A 22,068-nucleotide genomic window follows, 5' to 3' on the forward strand; every position below is an offset into this window, starting at 1 on the left:
TCGCCTTCCTAATGACATCAGAGCATGAAACATTTTTCGACTTTTTTTTTCAACTTGTCTAGTTTTTTTTTTTTTCTTTTTTTTTTCCACAAGCTCACTCGTTCCTCCCTCCCCTTTGCTATAACCAGACAGGCAGCAAAGATTTTTACCCCCCACCCTCTGAAAAAAAAAAAAAAAAAAAAAAAAAAACCTTCATCCCTGTAGCCCAGCAGGTCAGCCCATCTGTGTGGCTGTTGACATAAGGATTAGGTTTATAATGCAGCCCACATCCTGTATCAATGCTGTCCTCCATCCCATCATACTTCTCAATGGCAGACCACAACAAAAGAAAACAGGCTTCAGCATCTTCTTACTGCTTGCTTGAACCCTTGAAACACAAATATCAATATCCATCTCTGACCCTTTTTGTCCTATATGTCTTTTTGAAGTATTGTTATTCAATGGTTTAATTCTTTGAAAGGTCACAAAAGGCAGAGATTGATTGGATTTCTACAACAGCACGGCTGGTGACCCCAGCAGAGTAATCTGTTTTAGATAATGTATTCATATTTGATGCAAAGTATAGCTTAAAATGTGGATACAGAGGTCCCTATTCTGTCTATCTACAGTTCCACAGTTTCGTTTAGCAGACGCTTTTGTCCAAAGCCGTACAACACACGCAAGAATATAGACAAAAGGAAAAAACCTAGTTAGTGGGACAACAGTGCTATAAGTGATTTGGCTGCAGGTGCTGCCATTGGGTGCAAGATTATTCTTTTAAATCAATTTATTTATTTTTTTTTTTGTAAAAAAATGTAGAATAATATAGCCAATTATCCACAATTAGTTGCTGCAGCAATATACTTCAGCCTTCAACAACATTCAGTAATAGAGCTGAAAATTCACTAAGAGCTGGGTCTGAGACCTTCTGACTCATTGTACCCCTGAGGACAAAGAGGAGAAGGGTCAGTTTAAGTGCTTAAGTGTTCCCTGAATAGATGAGTCTTTAGAAATCTCTTAAAGTAGAAAAGGACTCTAGGTAATTCATTCCACCATTTGGGCACAACAGAGGAGGAGAGTCTGGCTAGTGATTTGGAGCTGCGCTGGGAGCACCAGGCGTCTTTATCATAAACTACTCTATGCATTATATCTTTGTACAGACATTTCTAGTGCACCGAAGGGGATCTTTTTAATGTCAGAGCACGATATTGTTTCTTTTCCTGCCAATATGAGGTAAGACATCTCTCAGTCATACGTCTCAACAAACTGATAGATTTATTGAAATTTGGTAACAATTATAATAATAATGAATTTTATTTATAATGCACTTTACATTTGGAGGCAAATCTCAAAGTGCACAAGAAGGAAAGATAAAAACAATAAAAACATTAATAAAGACAATTTAAAAAAACAATAAAAACATAAAAAAACAGTAAAAATCAGTCAGTAATAATTGTAAATAACAGAATTAATCCGGAAAGGCAATATGGAACAACTGATTCCCAAAGCATATTGAGTTAATGACCCTCAAAAAAAAAACGCCGTAATATACCTCTGCGGCTCGGTGCAGTTTACTCTGGTTTTACATTTTATCATGACAAAGACGAGCTATCCGTATCTCAACTCTCTGTTGTGCAGTGGTACGCTGTCCATCTTCTTCATGAGACTGTTCAGTTCTATCAACATCTAACCAGAGCTGAAGAAAATGAAACACTTCTAACTAATTTATGGTGACAGATATGACAACTAGTGAGCAACTAGTGACCAAAAACAGATCTTATATCCAGGTAAATAGGTTTTTTCCCCAAGTCATTCAAAGGTGGAATTGTTGTCTTGGTCAATGAAAAGTTTGAATCTAACAGCACTTATTAACAGTTTCATGCCTTTACCAGACCAACTCTGGTAGCACCTTTATCTTCCTTGCTAACAGCTACAGTGTGCCTGCCAGCCAGTCAAGTCAGTTATGCCTAATGTTTTACAACATCATTAAAACTCAAATAGAAATTGCACTTTTTACACATTTGCTTTGGCTTCACTTCTTAAGACCAAAGGTTGTCACTGGTTCGCTTTAACCTTTGCAGGGTTCCACGATAACGTGATAAATTTTGTGCACATGAGCCCTGGAACTACTCCCTTCTTACGGTTAAATTAACCCTGGCAGTCAAGATAGTGTCTCACTTTCACTCTCAGTGCTTATACCTAATCGGCTCCAGCTCTTAGTGATCAGTTCTGCCTGTGGATTATCAATTTGTTAATCTCTTTTGAGCTTTCTACCCTTGATTTTTGGCAAGAACTGTTTCCATCTATCTTTAAACCTCATCACTATTTTGGAAAACAGTTACCTGGCTGATCTAAGGGCCTCATTGATTCACTTTTTTACTACCTGATCTTCCCCATGATGTATGCTCCCCCTTTTTTTGCTGACTCCATTTTCCTGAGGGGCAGGTGGTCTAGCCAAGCCTCTTTGTACAGACCTGTGGCGGTAGTGGGGGGTTTGCTAATATGAGGCTTTCAGCATCTAATCCAAAGCAAGACTCTTAGAAAAAGCTTAAGTAGTGACTCTCCATTTTTAATGCTTTCCTCATCTTTGGGACCTAAGAGCTTTTGGCGTAAGTTATTAATAAAAAGTACTTGTTTATTAAAGCTAACGCAATAGCCTGCTTCAGTCAATTGTTCCAACACCGGAAAACTTGCTTGGTTATCATCACCCTATCTACCCCCCAACTGCCCCTGCCTCATTGCTGACAAATCCATACAACTATGTGGGACACAATGGCTTGGATTTAGCTGCCGGGCCAAAGCGAGGACGGGCCGGGCGGGGGGCAGGGCCGGCATGGAAATTTCTGTTGTTTTTGTCGCAACACAGATTTCAGACAAATCAAAACAACTGCCACTATTATCCCCACCCCACCCAGCCAAACCCCCTTCCTCCCCACCACAATCCACATGACCCGTGACCAGTCATCACTTTTATGTTGGAAATGCAGCCAGATGAGGAGCGGTCAGTGCAGTGGCGTGGTGTGTAGGCTGCGTGAGCACTGAAGCAGGTCATTGTTAAAAAACAGCTGACGGCCAGGATGGGCTCTCATTTGATTGGCAAAAATATTGACAGATGTAAGAGTGCACATTGTGACGATGATGAGCACTGATCAGAAACATGAACACAAAATATTCTAAACAAACGAAGCTGTTAATGTGACACTTGTCGTGTACTGTACAAACACATTTTAACTCAATTTCTGAACATTGACAAGGATCCATGAAAATTCCTGCTTTACAGAGAGTCAGTGCGTCAGTAGAGTGCCTTATTTTTCCCCGATATATTTGTCATGTTATGTTGTATGTAGAGAGCAGCACATCCCTGTATTTGAACATCTTATGCTATCAAGTGCTTATAAATTCAGATGAAAAAATAAGTAAAACTAAACAAATTTATGAAAATAGTTGAAAGTAACATTGTCAGTCACCTGTTTGGCAAAGGGGTACTCCTGCAATGTACTTAAATAAAGTTTAAGAACCTAAATACTTAGATTTTAAAGTAATTTCATCCAAACTAGAGAGACTGAGGTACCTTTAATGTATTATCTGTTTAACCCTAGGTTGATTATGACAAACTCCTATCTCCCAAATTACAGATCCCCTGTTTACCACAATTCAGAGTGCGTCTTTAATGAGCTCTTTCCAACCTTTGTCGTTCAATTCATTTGAAACAGGTCTGCGATGCAGGCTGTCTTTGTAGTCTTAAGCAGAAATGACCCAGAAGTCATTCTGACATCAGCAAGGTTTTCTTTTGAATCCAGAGATGACAGAGATGGTGTTGTGCAACCTTTTCGATTTTTCAAAAGCTGAATGATGTCTAAACTTAACTTTGTATGGACTATATTTACCACTTAAATTCTTATCTCCAAACTTCTGTGCTGGCTGAGCAGGATGCTTGGTGTGGCTATGAGCTCCATGTAAAGATCAATGTATTGCAGTCAGGCAATCAAACTCAATCACTTTCTGACTAATTAATAGTCATCTTGATCTTAGCATGTGTCAGCCTTTTGTTGCAGAACTTCCAAATGAAATTTTGATCCATTTGTCATTAATAAAATCCCACAACCAAGACATGATAACATTGGGGGTCTTGTTAGAAGTTGAACAACAAAATACCTTGTCTTGTCCATTTCATCAATTTCATGGCAAGTTTGCTAAGCTAGTTGCCTGCCAACCTCAAGAAATCAATTTTACTTAAGGATTTCACTGCAGCCAGCAAACATGTCATTTGGCATGTAACCCTCATTAAAACCACCTGACTCATTGACCATTGCATTTTTTCCAGAATTAATTAGCTGTGCCCTTCATTTTCAGTCTTCATGCCAAACATTTTTCAAACACCTGACAGAAACGAAACACATGTGAGGATGGTGTTGAACAGCAATCCTCAGAATCTATGTTTGTAGTCAGTATGTTGACATGCACGCAGTAATCTGTCTCAGGTCATAGCTAAATTTTTAAGTCACAATGCAGGGTTTTGTCTTGTCTGTGTAAACACGCAGAAAAGAGAGTCAGACTTCTAGCCGAGAATGTCTCACTCCACTTCAGTAGGTGGCGCTGTGTCCTTTTTTAATCCGCAAAGCTGCGAGCGAACTAGTCTTGGTTCACATGAAGAGGAAGCAACATTCTAACAAAGATGGCTGCAGCTGTATCTCTTTATGCTTCTTATGTCTCCTACAAACTATGTGTTTTAATTACATTACAGTCCAGTGACCCTATTTGTTGCAGTCATCTACTGCCTCTTGCAGGTGAAATTTTCTCACGCTGAAGGCTGAGGCCTGCCGAGTTCTGCCGAATCCAACCTACATAGGTGTGTCAGTCGTGCTATGCTCAGTCCGTTCCCAATCTGACTTAGCTGTTTACATGCTTCTTATTAGTCTGACTGAATCTGGCTAAGCTAATGGTCAGTTTTTTTAAGCTGCATGTAGACGTACTGAGTTGCATGGGGGTCGTCCAATCCAGAGAGCTTAACTAAACCTATATGTGTTAAATGCTTGGTTTTGATTGGCCAAAACTCCCAACTAATGGTAATTTACCTTCAACTGCTTAACCTCAGCTTAGAGTCGTTAAAAAATGAAGCTTTGCTGATGACAGCAACGATATTGAAACATTTGCCTCATTCATGTCCAAAGGAATAGAATAGAATAGAATAGAATAGAATAGAATAGAATAGGAAATACTTTATTTATCACAGAGAGGACATTCAGGAATCACAGCAGCAATACAGGAAAACAAAATTAAGAAATGCCAAATGCAAATCCCACACTTAAAGACTCCTGTCTCACCACATCAGGGTTCTAACCTGCATAACCTCAATTCACACTATATCATATCATCCTGTATTAATCAGATGATCAAGAAGACACTCAATACTACAAATCAACTACTTTGTGTTGAAAACAAAACATGTACCACAAAGGATGTTAGTTATGAAACATGCACTTATTGATAATCTGAGGTAAATCAAGTTAGTGCTGTCGTCCTTTGTATTTCCTGTTGGGTAACACGGGGGCAGCTACAGTAGCGGGGAGATGAGAGCAGGGGAGAGGGGCCAATCAATGAGGTCACTGAATCATGATTTATTATACAGCAGCAGGCCATTAGTGTCACACATACTTTGTCACACTATATAGAGATTGCGTGTCTACATCTATCCAGCAGGGGTTTGCCCGTGGACTAATGCTAAGTGGTTTGGAGGCTTCTTCTGACATGAGGGGAACATGGCAACCCCAGGGGGGCTGCAGGGGGGATGGTAATATCGGATGAAAGCTCGGTATTGGTCGACATATTAAAATGAAGCAGAATGGAATGTGAAGTATGTGTGACCTTTTCTCTGCTCACTCCCCCATTTTTTCCCTTAAGAAAAACAGAAACATAAAATATTGGAATAAATCTGTATAAATACATGTTCATGTAGTTTATTCATGATGATAAAATTTAAAGCTCTTGTAAGGAACTTTCTCTTTTTAGTAGCAGGCTATATTTGGACCGGTGTTAACATTAGTAAATCCTGGTTATGTCCTGCCAGTCATCTACCAAGCAGAGCTAATGTAACCTCACTCTTCATTTTACTGATAGACCCTCAAGTTTGAACAGACCCCAGCAGTTTAGCCTGTGTTTTAGCCTTTAGCTTGTGTTTTGGCCTTTAGCTCGTGCTCTGTCACTGCCCTTTTGTCTGTCTGACAGTTAGACTCCAGTGTCCACAGTTACAAGAAAATTAATCCAAGAAATCATTTACAGCAGAGCAAAAACGAAGATCTATCTTCTCACTACTAAACCTTGTCAGCTGGCATGGTGTTGTCATAGAGACTCCAATTAAATCTGGTCCTGCCAGACCTGATCAGGAAGCCAAGAAGTAGCATTTACATATTGGCGCTTATAATCACATTTTAAAGTGTTACAACCAGACGTATATCTTAGAAACTCTTCAAAGCCCCTTAAAGCCTACAATAACAGTCCTAAAAATGTGGAAACATGGCTTATTGTTGCTTTATTGTGTCTAATTATTCCAAGAAATAAATAAATAAATATTGTGTTTTATAAAATCTAGCTCTTGGAGACTTTAAGGGGGTTTTTGCTATCCACCATGATACCCATAAATAATAGTGCAGTTTCATTTTTGTGGCTGCTTTTTCTGTTGATGGTTTAAAAATTGATCAATTCTGAAAGCACTGTGGTCCTAAAAAATGTATTTACTTCCAGTCAAAGCCAGACTGGCCTGTTTAAAGTCTTATGTAAGCTAACCAGCAGCTAGCTGCACCTATATATTGAAAGTATATGAATGAGGAAGCCCATATCAGTCATTTTTTAGTAAGAGAGCAGGTGATATCCCTGGTTGTTAAAACACATCTTTTTAATAAAACATTTTTATTTTCTGTAAAGACGCATTACATAAATGATAATGCTGCAGCTCGGGCCCCTCATCGCAGTATAATCCGAGGAAGGGAACCACCTCATGCATACAACCTTGAAATGACCTGAGGCGTTCACATAAACCAGAGCTGAAGCTGATCCACCTGTTCCGTCATCAGTGGAACAGAAAAAATGAGTGGAAACACTGTCTTTGCTGTGTAACCACGGCAACTCCTCCCTCAAAGTGCAACATCACTAAAGCCCCCACGGCATGAACCCAGCGGGGTAGGATACGCTGTCTGCCTGGCTTACCTGGCTTTATTAATAAAGCACCCTGGTCACGTGGCCAGCATATTATTCTGCTACATTAGCAAGGTATTTTAGGTCGGGCGTTTTTCTTTTCCTCCTCCCAACGGTGACGGGAGGAATGCTGCTGCTGCTGGTGCTGCTGCTGTGAGGGAGAGAGGTGAGCGTAGTTGGAAAAGCATCCCCCCACCCCGCCACCATCACCCCTCCCTCCAAAGCTCCTCCTCTGTCGTCGGAAAGCGGACACCGGTCACATTTTGCTCAATGAGAGCGAGAGGGCACCGGAGAGGATTTCCTAATTTCAACCTGCTGCTGTGCCGTGCGGCTGTTTTCTCGCCTCTGGTAAAGGTAAGGCATGACACCGCGTGCCGCCTCTCCACGCGTCACGCGCCTCGCCTCGGAAACTATGATGTTGGTCTGTTTTGGTCGGGGATGATGGTTTGTCGTGTGTTGTGTGATGATACAGCTGTAAGGGCGAAGGCTTAGTGAAGGGCAGACAGGGGGAAGAGTTGTGAGTGGAGGCTGTATGTCAGAAAAGGCGTTTCGTGTAACGGCAGTGGGACTGAGCATCACAGAAAAGTCAAACAGGACAGAGTCTGTGTATTTTTTGTCCGCTTTTACCTGAGAGGCAGCGTCATAACGCTTACCATTTTCAGACTGCAGCCAAGTGATGTCCGTTAAGCGTCGGCCTTCTCATTTCGTGAGATTTTCTCAGGTAAAAACATTAGCTTTGATATCCTGTCATCACTGTTAAAATTAGAAATGGCAGACTAGCAGAAACATCTGCCTATTTAAGTTTTCACACTGTTTGCTGCATGCTGCGTTGTGAAATCATCGCGGATAACGTTAAGTCCACATTATAGACACAACTGACAGGCTCACCGAAATAACACTAAAATCCTTATTTTTTTCTCTATAGTCATTTCAAGTCTAAATCATTATTAATGGAAACTGTAGTAGTAGGAATTATTAAAGCCATAGCCAGATTGTTGAACAGGAGAGATGCATGTTTAAGCTGAATATTCCACATGTCTGCAGGACTGTTATTTGGGGAATTTGCTCTCTACAAAGAGCTTTTTTGGGCTGTGTGCAGAAGAGGATTAGTCCTGACTTGTAGCTGACTTTACCAGGGCAACAATGATTATTGGTGAATCCATCTGTTGTGTTTTTTTAATTTGTACAAAGAAAGGTCAAGGTTAGTCTGTTTGCATTATTACAAGAGAAAGAGAAAAGCAGCGTTTGACATCTGTTGTGGAGAAATATTTCACATTATACAAGTTGGGAAAGATAAAGTTTAAATCACTGAACTGTTAAGTTGTACATCACATTTAGAAGTGGGATCTGTGAAAAGACCTTTCTGTACTCTGTTTGTCATCAAAAAGCCCATTTCATTTGAGTGGTATTCTGTAAAGCTTATTTCTTGGGTTTATTTCCCAGTTAATAGTAATTTGCTCTTCATTCTTTTGACATTGTCCAGCAGAGGCTAATATGAAGACATCATTTGGCAAACCAGACCCAGGGAAGCACCTACAATCTCATCAGCTCATTTGAACCTGCAGACAACACCATGCACTGTCTCCGGTAAAACCCGCTCCCCATCCTCCCCTTTTCCTACCAAGCCTTTGAGAGCAAGGACTGGATACGCTGCATAGACATGGCTTCGGATCAGCCCTGCATGGATTCACCAGAGAAAAGAAGGCCCATTTTGGGTGCTGCCTGCAAGCGGCAGGCCCACCGATGTCTGCGGAAAAAGCTGAGACCAGTACGAATCTTAGGGTTCGTCTTCAGCCTGGTCGCCATAAGTGCTGTCTCCCTTAGTGCCTTGACCTGGAGCTCAGGGGGTCAAAGTGAGGAGAGGCTCCAAGAGTCAGTTCCCCACAGGACTCTACTTTTCACCCAACCCCAGACGGACCCAAATGCATCAGCCGACATGCCAATAGCCATGAAATCGACAGCAGATAGCAATGAGAGCCAGGGGGAGTACCCTCGAGACATTTTCACCCTTGCAGAGAGGCGCAAAGGAGCGGTGGTCCTCCACATGTTTGGCATGATCTACATGTTCATCGCCTTAGCCATAGTGTGTGACGAGTTCTTCGTCCCAGCTCTGACTGTCATCACAGAGAAGCTTACCATTTCAGATGATGTAGCAGGCGCTACCTTCATGGCGGCTGGCGGTTCAGCCCCTGAACTCTTCACCTCCATCATCGGGGTCTTCATCTCGCACAGCAACGTGGGCATTGGGACCATCGTCGGCTCTGCCGTCTTCAACATTCTCTTCGTGATCGGGATGTGCGCTATCTTCTCCAAGGAGATCCTCAACCTGACGTGGTGGCCACTATTCCGCGATGTCTCCTTCTATATCCTGGATCTGATATTGCTTATCATCTTCTTCCTGGATAACTTCATCTCTGTGTGGGAAAGTGCCACGCTGCTGTCTGGCTACGCTGCCTACGTGATTTTCATGAAATTCAACAGCAAAGTGGAGGGCTTCGTCAAAGATTGCATGAACAAGAACCAAGTGGTGGAAGTTGAAGTACAGCCCAAGGTGAGTTGGGTTCTTAATTCTCATAAATTTCCCTATCTGGTGTCTTTTTTTCTGCAGTGTTAAATGAAATGTCAGTTATAGAATAAGTTACAGTAGACGTGCAGAAATAAGCTTTTGGCTAATAGACTCAACCACCAGTGTGTGCTCTCGCATTGCAACACAATCATCCTTTCTCACATGACTTTCAGCTGATTTAAATAAAGTCAGGCAACAACAGAGTCTGACTTTATTTTCAGTGAAGCCAAAAAGAAACCATGTTGTTAGTAGAAACATGGTTTTTAATCCACTACATCTTGTTTGGCTCTCATCAACCATTTTTAAGTGACACCAAAGTTTGTCCCACAAATGTCCAAAATATCAGACATACATTTTTAGAGACTTCACTTCTTGAATTATTGTAAAGGAATGGACTCCAGTTTAGAGATCTTTCAACGAACACATCGACCACTTTCTGTGCATGTGGCTCAAGAGACGCTGCACACTGCTGGCCCTACAGTATTCCACTGTGGGATTAATAAAAACAGAGTCAAATGTGTAATTCTGGGTTAAGCTCTCTAAATTGTGTCCTTGTCTGATAAACACATCCTTGTGAAAATCTCAGGAGCTATTTTTTTCTTGGGTTGAAGACTTCCTACAAAATCCTGTATTATCACTATTATTAGCTGACACAGGGGCTGCTGCTGCGGATCAGTTTGTGCAAGTGTACCCCCGTATTTGCTCTAAGACGGTGAGTTGTACGAGGTCGCTGCATTATTTCCTTTATTGCTCGGTAAATCAGGAAGGGCCAAAAGCAGTTCTAATAACTGTAGTGCCTCTCACAGCATCCCTCCCCCTCAATGACACTTGAGGGCAAAAGACACTGCAGTGCAATTTGATACTGGTGTAGAGATTATCCGGACGGATTTAGATTTCTTTGTAACATGAAATGAAAATGAAATTTGGAGAAAGTTGCATTGTAAAGATTTAATTAAATTGGGATTTATTCTGAGTACATAAAGGATATTTAAACTGCTGGCTCCACAATATTAGAAGGGAAAAAAACTCACAAGGAAGTCAACATACCTATTTGAGATGCCGAGCCTTAACATTAATAATCCCATCTGCATAAAAGGTGTGACAACTTTAAATGCTGATGGTTCTGTTTCTATCACACTTATTTTATTTTGGGCGTTAAAAAAAGACTGAGAAGAGGTGGCCAGGCTGAGTGATAAAGAAGACTGAGGTGACCTTGAGCAGCAATGCATTATGGGTACTTTGGCTTAGGAACCTTTTGTGTTTATGTGTGTGTGTTTGGAAAAAGAAGAGCTTTCAGTAAGGGGAAAAACAATGAGTAATCAAACCTCACTATCATGGGGACGCCCACAGCAGACTTAGCTTCTTCTCCCTCTTTCTCTCAGCACCCTGCTTCAGAAAAGTTTAAATACATAAATTAAAGATGCAAAAGGGATGCAGTACATTGTTATTTTGCTAAATATAACCACATCCTTTTTCATGCGGGTCTACAGGGTTAATCAAACTAGAAAGGCACAAATATTATTAGAATATAATCATCTAAACAGCAGTTTTTAATCAAGCTCAGACACTGTGGGGACATGTGTATTTCAAGACAGGAGTGTTATTTTGAGATTTAATTGGCAATTTAGCAGGCCTTCGTGTGAGAGTGTGTGTGTGTGTGTGTGTGTGTGTGTGTGTTCATACATGAGTAATGGAGAGCAAAATGGCAGAGCAAGGACAAGGATGAGTGAGTTAACTCATAAAGGTGTCCCGCTAAAATGATGGCAGGGCCTTTTTCCTGTCTTTTTATTTTTAGCCGACTTTCACCACTTTGAACTGCGAACTTTTCAACCATTTCACTGTCAGCACTGAGCTCCAACGCGTCCTCGATTCCCTACACGTCACAGTTCGGGCGCAGGGTATTGCATTGTCAGGACAACAGGGTGTCATTTGATGCTATGCCCTTGAACGCAGCACTTGATTAAAATGGGCTTCCCTGAGATTATTTCGTGTGTTATGGCATTGGGATGTTCCTGCTGGGTGTAACATGCAGGCACTGACAGAAACACAAGCAGTCAGCGGGGGAAAGAAGCAGTGTTGTGGTGTCACATTAAGGGTGTACGGTGCTTACTTGGTAATTGGCAGTCGGCCTTTAACGATGCATGCTATAAATACCATGCAACATTCAATTCTTGGAGCAGCATGGACAGCAGTGTGATGTTCTGCTTTTGGGAGACATCCGTCAGTTTTGCACTGTCTGCGACCGCTTCCTTTTATCTCCTTACATAACAGCTTGTACCGCTTTTTCTTTTTTTATCAACACCAAAAGTTTCTTTTGTGTAACTTGTTTATTCTGCTTCTGGGAACATAAAAATAGATTGCTTTGTCTCTCTTATTTTCTCTAAAATAATGCCTTAGCTTCCAGGCAGAGGGCTTAATAGTGAATCAGGGCTTGCTGTTCCATCATTTGACAGATCAGAGGTGTCATCATTTTTTTTAAGCCCAGGGATGAGGTGTACCATCATCAATATGACACAAGCAGCACTGTCAGGTCTCAGTGTGGATGGAAGGTCCATTTAAAGCCATTGTTCAACAGCAGTTCAATCGTTAGCCTCCTCCTATAAGATCTCCTAACCCAGTTAACACAGCCTTAAACGCTCAATAATGCTTTGCACTTAGACTGACGTATAGGAGAAAAGGGGAAAAAGCACTTTGCTTTCAAAACATCAGTCTGTAGACAGGTAGATAGATGGGTGTTCAGTTTTAGATAGTTTAAATTGATATAGATTTTTGATGTTTTCATGCTGTTCTTGAAAAGCTTAGTTGAGTTAATGCACCTGCAGTTTAGTGACCTATATAAACCATATCATAGTATTTAGCACTGACAATGCAGAAGGTTGTTGAAAGTTTAACATATTTGACTTTGAATTATTAGTAGGGATGTCCCGATCACGTTTTTGCTCCCAATCCATTTTTTTATTTTGAGTATCTTCCGATACCGATATTTCCCGATCCCAATATTTCCCGATCCGATCTTTCAGCAATGCATTAAGAAAAAAGAAAAAAAAAAACTCCTACAAGTTGTCCTTTGAGTTTTTTAAATTTTATTTAAATGAAGGTATAATTCTATCCAACATGGATATAGCTATTTTCCCACTTAGTGCAGCGTTGGATCAACAAAATAAAAGTAAAGCTTCTCAGTGGTGCACCACAAGATTACCTTGTATGTGTGACAGTAAGGTTGCAATTTCATTGTACTTGTTATAACGACAGATAAAGTTCTATTCTAAAATGAATGATGATGTGCTACTATACACATTTTAATTAAAAACAAGAACTAAGGCTCCAAGCTTTTTCCGATTCCTTCTCCCCTGATCTCCGATTGTTAAAAAATGACGTGCCAGCACCCATTCCGATCACGTGATGGGATCGGGATGTCCCTAATTATTAGTTGTGGTTATTTGTTGCTTTATTATTCTAAGAAAAAATAAACAAAACAAAATACCTGTCACTTCTTCTGGCAGTAGATGGCAGCACCTGCGACCAATCAAACTTGGAGAACTTTGTCCCACTTATCAAGGTCCAGCCTAAGTTCTTGGTTGTGTTGTACATTACTTTGGACAAAGGCTTTTGCAAAGTAAAATTGTAGAACTGTAGACACTTAATTTTCTATAATAGCTTTCCTCTATTTATGACATCTTCATACCAAAACCTTAACTCTTGATAAAACATTAACAAATATAGTTACATGTGTTTTTTTATTTGGCAAGTCACTGTGAAATTTATGGAATCACAATAAGAAAGGTGTTGTGCAAAAAATTGTTTGAAGATGTTTTTTTTATAAGAACCCTGCTTATATTTATCACAGGAGCCATCATTCATGTCACTGACAGGTCGGATAAGCTGGGAAGTGCTTAAGTCTACTATATAACTGCTGGATATCCCTGCCTCTTTCAAGCTCTACCTTTTAAACTAAAAATTTCTCCAGCCTTAAACCAAATTTCAAATTGTCACAACAGATTTTTTTTTTAGCCACAAGATTCAAAATCTGTTGTTATTATAGCACATTATTAGCACCATATCAAGTTGGATTTTTGTAGTAATAGTTTGTGTCTTACTGGCCAAGCAGATACAACTAGCTTTGAGTTAGGAAGCGTAGATAGCAGACATTTGGTTTAAAGGGACCAAAAAGGTTCAACAACAGTCCCTCAGTTGTTGCCGCTCGCTGACCTGGATGGTAGAATTCCTCCATGTTTTCACTACATTAACTTAAAAAGTCACAATTTGCGCGTTCTACGCTTTGTTTTTTCAGCAGTTATGCTAGCTAACTTAATTAGTGACACTAAGTCGGAATCAGTTCATCTGGGTGTAGTTAGCTTCATGTAATTGATTTTGATGTATTCAGAGCTTCATTTGTTAAGTTAAGTGTTTGCATGCAAATAGTTGATGCTTAATAGGTGTTTATTAAATACTTCAAAGTGATAACAGACAAAAAATTTGAGCACAACTGGTTTTATGGATGTTTTCGGTATTTGTTTTTTAATGCCTTGATTTAAAGAGTGCTGAGCTGTTGGTTTATCTCACAACAAGGGATCTGTGCCTGAGCCCAGCCTGTCAGATTACTTTCACGGCTATACAGGGTTCAAAAGGTGTCTTGGGCACATGACAGGTCCTTCATTAATTTAGATCTACTTTCAGCTCTGTGGTCAAGGCAGCGAAGACTAGTCATAAAGAGCTGTTGTTTAAAAATAGGGATTTACACAGAACACAAACATGTAATCCCAATGAAAACAGGATATTTTTACAATATTGTCAGAAATTATTCTCTGTAGGAATCCATAGAAGAGCAGCTTGTGTCAGACATGTATTGTTTTTGTTGTGTTGGCTGTATATGTAGTGCCCTGCTGTTATCTTGTCTCATCTGTGGAGCGAGTCCTCCTCAGCATTTGTGTCAGCGGTGACAACATGTCTCACAGCCTGACCCTGTGAGTGACAGTGGTTCACAGGCCAGAGATGGTTTGATTTTGCTGTGTTGCTGTTCTTAATTGTCGCACGTTCACTCCCCTAAGCTCCTTAGCTTGGTGGCATGGTCAGTGACTTAGCAGGACAGAGTCCGCTCGGTCGATGCACAAAGGTCTGATTGCTGAACACAAGGTCACACCGAGTGTCGAGGGAGCAAAAAAGGTCACAAATGGGTCTTTTCCGCATCATCAGAACACATCTCACACCCACCCGCTCTGTAAATCCTTACTATAGGCTGGAGAGACACAGTGAAGAGTCTAAATAGATAGAAAGGCTGTGGTTAGTCTATGTGCTACGGCTCTTTTCACTGAAAAAGCAACAGATGTGTGTGTACTCGAGTTGGCTTTGCATGCTGATGGTGTCCCACTGAAGCAATCATTGGTCCAGCCTTTTTCTTTTGCTTTTCATGTGCAAAAAAAGAACAGTAAGTCAGGCCAATCAATGCTGGCATCTCAACAGGAACTACAGAAAAGTAGCCTTTTTTTATTCCAGTCAGTAGGACTTTTTCTTTTTAAAGCTCTTGTTTTTAACCCTTAAAACCCTGTTAAAAATCCATCTTTACACAGCCAACAGGGCATAAAGTTAAACTTTTAGAATTTAGGAATGAGGATGTGCTTTATGTCTTTTATCATACACACCCTATTCCCTCCTCGTGACCACCTCACCAGGCTGACCCCGGATTATCTTGTTATCTCGTGGCCTCTCATTGTTTGGCTGATGGACTGACGGGCCGCTTTTGAAAATACTGGCTTAGGCTGATCAGACTAGCCAGCACTTTGTGCTCTATGGTGTCATGAGCGACGGAGGGGTGACGAGCCCCCTGTCCACTTGTTATGATCATGGTGACACACCAGAGGTCAGAGTCTGTCAGTGATGGTAATAATGTCAGAGTGTCTGATTCACTGAAGAGTTGTGCAGCTCTTGCATCTGTGCAAATGAGCCAAAAAAGACACCATCTGATTCACTGAGTACATGGATAAAATGCTCCACAAACTGCAATGCGGAGCAAAACTCTTGTTTGTGTTTGTTTACTGTCTACTTATTGTTTTATTTTATTTTACCTTTATTAAAACAGGAAGTTCAATTGACATTAGAAATCTCCTGGCCAACGTACCAGTGGTACAAAATCAAACTGGATATAAAACAGGTACAGATACATGGTACATAAACAAACAGTACAACAGTAAAACTCCTCAAGGAACGTGGCCTCACAAGAAAAACAGTGGCATTCCTCCTTTACTGCATTCTTTATGATACTCTTAAAATCATTAAAGGATTTGAGTGTTTTTAAAATGAGAGATTTTTGAAGGATATTCCCAAGACTATGCTGATCACAAGAAATGCTATTTTGCCCAGATTTGTCAAAAACCATGGGAACATTCAGAAGCAACCACTTGAAGGCTCGTAGATATCAACAACTAAAGCTGATTGAAGGTTGATGAAGTGTTTGGGAGTTAACTCAGCAAAGCTTTCCATATAAACATAGTGTTGATTTCTACAAATGCTTAGTTATGTCCAACCAACCAGATCATAGTGAATTTGAAATGAAACGTAGAGAAGTGTGACACACTGAATCGAGTCTCGTATACATACAGTATATCACCATAATCTATCATGGATGGAAAAGAGGCTTCCACAAGTTTTTTCTTTGTGGAGATTTGAAGCATGAATATTCCCAAAGAGACGCGCACGCATCTCGACTGCAGAGGCAGCATTTAGCTCCATTCATTCAGACGAGTAAGCGCTTTTTAAACACTAAATTCAACCTGTTATAAGTATCAAAATGCACTGTTGTTCTGTGGACATCTGTCAAAAACAATACTACACAATAGAGGCAACATCTGTCAAGTTTTGACCGTTACAGCGCAACCGGTGTTTCGGCGTTTATAGCTACCATGCTAACTGGTGACTTTCAGCCGATGGCAGTGATTAATGGCCGAGAGTCATCAGTTAACAGGGTCACACTTTACACTGATACACCAGCGACATCTGCATGTGTGTTATTAAATGTGTGTTCTTTATCCAACCTCAGTTAACCAGGTTTGACTGCAAACAAGCAATAATAACGGCTGATACTCAAAATACAGATTTGACTTTGCTTATTTAATGAAAAAGTTGGTTTGGGGCTGAGGTTCTGACCAAACATGGGCTCAATATGGACAGTAAATAATGAGTGAACCTATAACTTGTGATTAACAGAAACAGGTTTTATGACCAAAGTAAAATTAGGGAATATTATGAACCGATGTTTACATCCTGGTCTGTCACAGTCTGATAATGCAGTCATGAGCATCGAGAGCTCTGGGTACACGCTAGGTTTCTCTGCTAAAAACGTCCGTCCACCTAATATGTGTCCACTTGCTGATCTCTTCTGTCCACTTGCTGCTATTTCACCAACCTGGGAGCATTTTACCGTCAGTCATGACATTAAGTTTAAAAATGTGTTTTTTGGTGGTTAATTCCTCCACATCGGTTGCCAAACCATTATACGCCACAGTGCTTCTGCACCCAAGTTACGCAAACATCTTCCGTTGTTGATAAACAAATACTCCTTCTATAAAGTAAGGAAAAGACATTTCTAACTGTGCCGCAATGTTTAGAAAGGTTGTTTTGCTCAAAACTGTCAGTGATAAAATAATAATTCCATCTGGGATTACCTAAATATAACATATCCATACGTGAAGTGGCTACATTTTGCAAGCTAGCTCCATGAAGTGAGCCTGGTATAAACTGAAATTTGTGTCACATTTGACGTGAATCAACCCCAGAATAACATAGACTTTAAGACGGAGCAGATGCTATTGGTGCTATTAGCAGCTGCTATCCATTCTCAGTCATTTCTCCTAGAGTGTCTCTTCATTCAAAGATCCTAGCTCCATCTGAAAACATTAACAGTTTACATGATTAAATCTGTGATCAAATCAGAAGCTTGTTACTGTAGTCAGTGTAGTCAGTGTTTTTGTGTCTCACCTTACGCTAACCACTTAAAATGAGTAAAATGTGGTTGGGCATGTGTCCAAAGTCCAAGAATGTTGAAAAACAGAATATTGAGACTTTGATTTAATGTTCTCAACAATTGTGTGGGTTTAGTTTCAATAAGATTTTCATAGATGCCTAAAAAAGTCTTGGTTTGAAGATTATGTATTTCTACTATCTAAAATCTAGATGCTTAAAATCTGTTTGGCTGTTTTCTCTGCACATTTCAGCAAATAAATGGTTGATAAGTATGTGTAGGATACTTAAAAAAAGACTTGTGTACTTACTGAAGGCAGGAGTTTAGGTAAGAAGCCTACTGTCGTCATTGTTGGATAAGCCAGGGAGTATCACGCAGATGTTGCTTCTGCTGAAATGTGAGGTGTGACCTCTGATGTATTTCCAGGCTAAAAATAGTGTCGCAGAGGCGAGATCCTCCATCAGGATGCACTTTAAAGATCAGTTTCAATGCAGGGGGGCAAACTGCTTGTGTGCTCTACCTGTGAATTTGAACATTTGATCACAAGTGTAAACCTTTTAAACACACACACACACACACACACACAACCACACACAACCCAGAGGAACATGCTGCTACTTTTTTTTGTATTTCTATCCACTCCAATCCCGCTAAACTCCCACTTCGTACACCAAAAAGCCAGGGTACACTGCATCATCTCCGTCACTGGCTGTTTATTTTAGTCGTATGTGACGTGTTCGCCGGATTATCTCCCATTATGACGGATGTCAACCTAATTTCCAGCAAAATCCAAATGTGCACTGCTGAACTCCCACCAGATTACAAACTGCATCTGTCATAGATTGCTTCTTTTTCATTGGTTGAACTGGTTTTGCAAAAATAAATGCAGTAGTCAAGCTAACTTCTCAGAAATCATGTTGAAATGCTCATTTTAAATACAAAGCATCATTTGTATGACACTCAGAAACCTCAATATCACCGTTTACTGCAGGCATATAAGAAGTGTACGCCTGATAGCACTTTTATCTGGGCTGTATCAGTCATTCAAATAGTATGTCCTTGATTTGAACTGTGGTTTTCTATAAACTAGTGGGAGCTGTCACGTTTTTATACTTTGAAAGATAAGTTGTAACCTTGGTTTCAGTTGAATGGACAAGAGGAAGATGTCAGTTGTGATGGGAGGCTCAAGGTAACGTAGAGATAGGCAGGAACAACAAAATAAAAGCACCTGCTGAAGCAAGTTTGATGAGGGGGAAGTAGTAAGATAAGCTGTGATGAAGCAAATCTTGTCTTTGTCCTGTATTTTTGACGTTACGATTGGACACTGCACACTCCTCTGTACAGACAAACAGGATGAGTTTCCTCACAGAGAGAGCCCAGAGCATTTGAGCTCATATAGAAACAGCAGAGGCAATAATTTAAAAATAGAAAGACTGCTTCTTTGATCTCACCATGGTGATGAGGAGTCCAAGTTTTATCATGCGTTCCAGCTGTGGCCCCCACGTCGATCGAGGGATGTGGGTACCCAGATGGTGATTTGTTGTTTTGTGTTTCCAGATAAAGGAAGTCTTCAGAATGAAGTAACAGGTCAATCAAACGACTGTGTCACTTTTTGAGGAATATGGATGAAGACTTTTGAGCTGTAGGGCTTTCTTTTCACCCTCTTTCTCCTGTTGTCTTTTAATACCACATGAATACTGTTAGGCCTTTTGTCTACGTCTAATTTAATTGCATCAGTGGAATTAATTGTGGTGTAGTTATGTGTGTAATAATAATTTGCATCTCAGGTGCTGATGATGGCTTTTTATGTCGTCCTCATTAAGTTATTGGACTATATGGTTCCTCCTCGGTTCCTGTCAGAGCACACGGTGCCTCTTTACTGCCTCCTCACTTTTGTTTCTGCCATGAACAGTTTGTGCTCTTGTCATAAAACATAACAAAGGCTGCTTGGACAATACGTTCCACAATGAAGCTTGTCAAATTTTTGGCCTCAGCAAAGACCATTACACATGCAGAGTAGAGTGTTTCTGACTACTTAACAGATAAAGAGATTGAGCCCTGAGAGTGCTGTCTTTAGGTTTTGACTAAGCTGTGGCCCATGTTTTGGGTGTTTGGTACGCATTTTAAACTGCTTTACATGATGTTTTTTTTTCAAAATTTTAAACTTTGTTTTAATGCTTGCAAAAATTAAACAATACTAATATCTTTAGTAGCCCTAAAGCAACAAAAGTTGAATTCCTCTGCATACTGATTTAAAGAAAGTCATTGAACAGAGATCAAAATTTGAACGCTTATTACTGACACGTCTTATTTCCTGTTTCACAGTTTTTTGTTTTCGTTAGCACAGCTCACTCTCTGAACTTTGTTTCTATGCTTCCACTGCCACTCACCCTCTTTTGGTGACACCAGCTGTTGGTTAAAAGCTCGAGTGTAGATCTACCTCTTTCTCAATTGTCAGGCCTTTTCATCCATATTTAGTAGTCATGCACCGATAGATTGGTGCCGATTTTCTTAATTTTGGGGGATTGGTGTTCGGCCCATCCTTACATATAAAACTGATCTTATATTCCTACAGGAAGGTCTGACACCCAGCCATTGTTGCTTTTTGCTCTGAGACCTAAAACTCATGACACTTTATTGGTTGTTTAAGTCAGTGGTAAAAAATAAAAATCAGCATCTGCCCAAATCAGTACCAGCAGGTCAGGCTTTTTAAAAAATTGGTGACTGGCCAGATAATTGTGATTGGTGCACCCCTGATATTTAGTGAAAGAGAAATGCTGGTTTTACTGTTTTGAAGCATGTGTTGTTAGAATGTGTGGTGGCACTAAAAACCTTCCTGAAAAGAACATCTTCTTTAATCAGTCTAATCAGTGATGAGATAACTTGTAACAGTTAGTTGAAGACTACTGAGCTTTTTCTGTTTAAATTCATCATATAAGCAGAGTTATTTCTGGAAGTAAGTTTAAATCAAATTTTGCTTTCATTTGATGGCTTTGACCCTCCCATTCTAATCCAAAGCTCTCTGAGTAAATGCTAAGTCAGGGTTGTTTCCTGTTCAGGCTCAGGAAAAGCAGTCCTTCCTGCAGTACCATGGACAGCACCACCACCTCGCTGTTCAACATGCTCAAGACTTTCTGTGCTCCTTTGTTTCTTTGTCTGAAAAGATTTGGTTGCTTCTCACCATCACAGTCTTCACCCAGGGCTACATGTTGTACCTTTTTGGAGTTAATAAGAAGAAAGGAACAAGGCGTAATATATATGGATGGGCATTGATATGATTTTATCGATAACGATCCCCTTACTAATCTGATTCTTAATCGAATCTCTTATCAATTCCTCTTATGCATTTTCTCTGAACAAAAAGTAGCTTTACAGGTATTCAGGGTCAACAACATTAAATTGAGTTTAAAGTGAATAAATATGTAACTGGTCACTGTATCTGGATAACATTAGGTTTAAATATATAGAAATAAGTAAAAATGCATGTCTTGTCTTGTTTTATGTTATTGACTAAAGTAGGCCATCTAGTGTCTCGAAGTGGTTTTAGCAGTATTCTAAGTTGTTTGGAACCCTGACATAGTTATGAAGCAAGCTGTGCGCGTGCACATAAATTTTCTTTCATTTGCCTGTTAGGATTTGACATTTGGTGTTTTTAGTATTTTTTTACAAACAGTAATTGTAATATGTTTCTATGATGAAAGTTGAAATTCTATTCGAAACTGAAGTTATACCGATGAATGCGAACTGCCAGGAAATCAGTGCAATTTCCCATATCTTAGCATGAATATATTGTTTTTGGCAAGTAAGGAGATTTATACCATGTTGAATGTACTGAATAGGAATCTCCTGTGAGAGAGTAATGTACATTTCTTTTTGAGTTCAGTTCTTCAGTAAAACTTCAAGCTGAAAATCCTGAATCAGAGTTTTCTTGGGAAACTTTATTTAACTGCTAAGCTAAGATAGCTGCAGCAGACTAGTCGATGGTCCTGGAGCTTCGATATAGTGTAAAGAATTGATAAGGGAATTGTAAAGCATGAAGGCTAATGATAACGATTTCTTTTCGATTCTCAATTGGAAACAGTTTTTGATTCTCATCCCTGGTGATGTAGGAAAAATGGCTATAATAAGCATGACATGATCTGTCTAAACTGAATCTTCTTAGTTGTGTTTTTTTTTCCCGATTCAGTCTGAAGATGTCTCTAACACAGGAGGTAAAACAGGTCAAATGAAGTTTGGTGACAAGTCATTCAGGGTGAATAGGACAGTTTCATTTAATGGGTTACACAAGACCCCATCTAATCTCAGCAATGGGAACTGCTGGACTGTTAAAAGCTGCTGTACTTTAAAAGGCTGTGACATTAATGTTTAATGAATGCTT

General features: G+C 40.0%; 1 protein-coding gene across 8 annotated transcripts in view; it reads left to right on the top strand.

Moving 5' to 3' along the window:
• Positions 1-7,147: 7,147 nt before the first annotated feature.
• The window catches only part of LOC141811190 (sodium/potassium/calcium exchanger 2-like), a 58,421-nt gene continuing 43,500 nt past the window's right edge, over positions 7,148-22,068 (top strand). For 2 of the 8 annotated variants that reach the window (XM_074699151.1, XM_074699148.1), the window contains exons 1-2: positions 7,150-7,524; positions 8,654-9,721. In XM_074699151.1, coding sequence (XP_074555252.1) covers positions 8,831-9,721 — 891 coding nt within the window. In that variant the 5' untranslated portion in view covers positions 7,150-7,524; positions 8,654-8,830. Of the gene's footprint in view, positions 7,525-7,592; positions 7,892-8,653; positions 9,722-22,068 lie in introns of those variants that run through there. The other 6 variants (XM_074699150.1, XM_074699144.1, XM_074699145.1 and 3 more) reach the window with 6 other exon arrangements.

Source organism: Halichoeres trimaculatus, unplaced genomic scaffold (genome assembly GCF_033239565.1).
Source record: "Halichoeres trimaculatus isolate MK-OKI-2021-1 unplaced genomic scaffold, fHalTri1.1 fHalTri1_scaffold_22, whole genome shotgun sequence".
In the NCBI taxonomy this organism is placed as follows: Eukaryota; Metazoa; Chordata; class Actinopteri; order Labriformes; family Labridae; genus Halichoeres; species Halichoeres trimaculatus.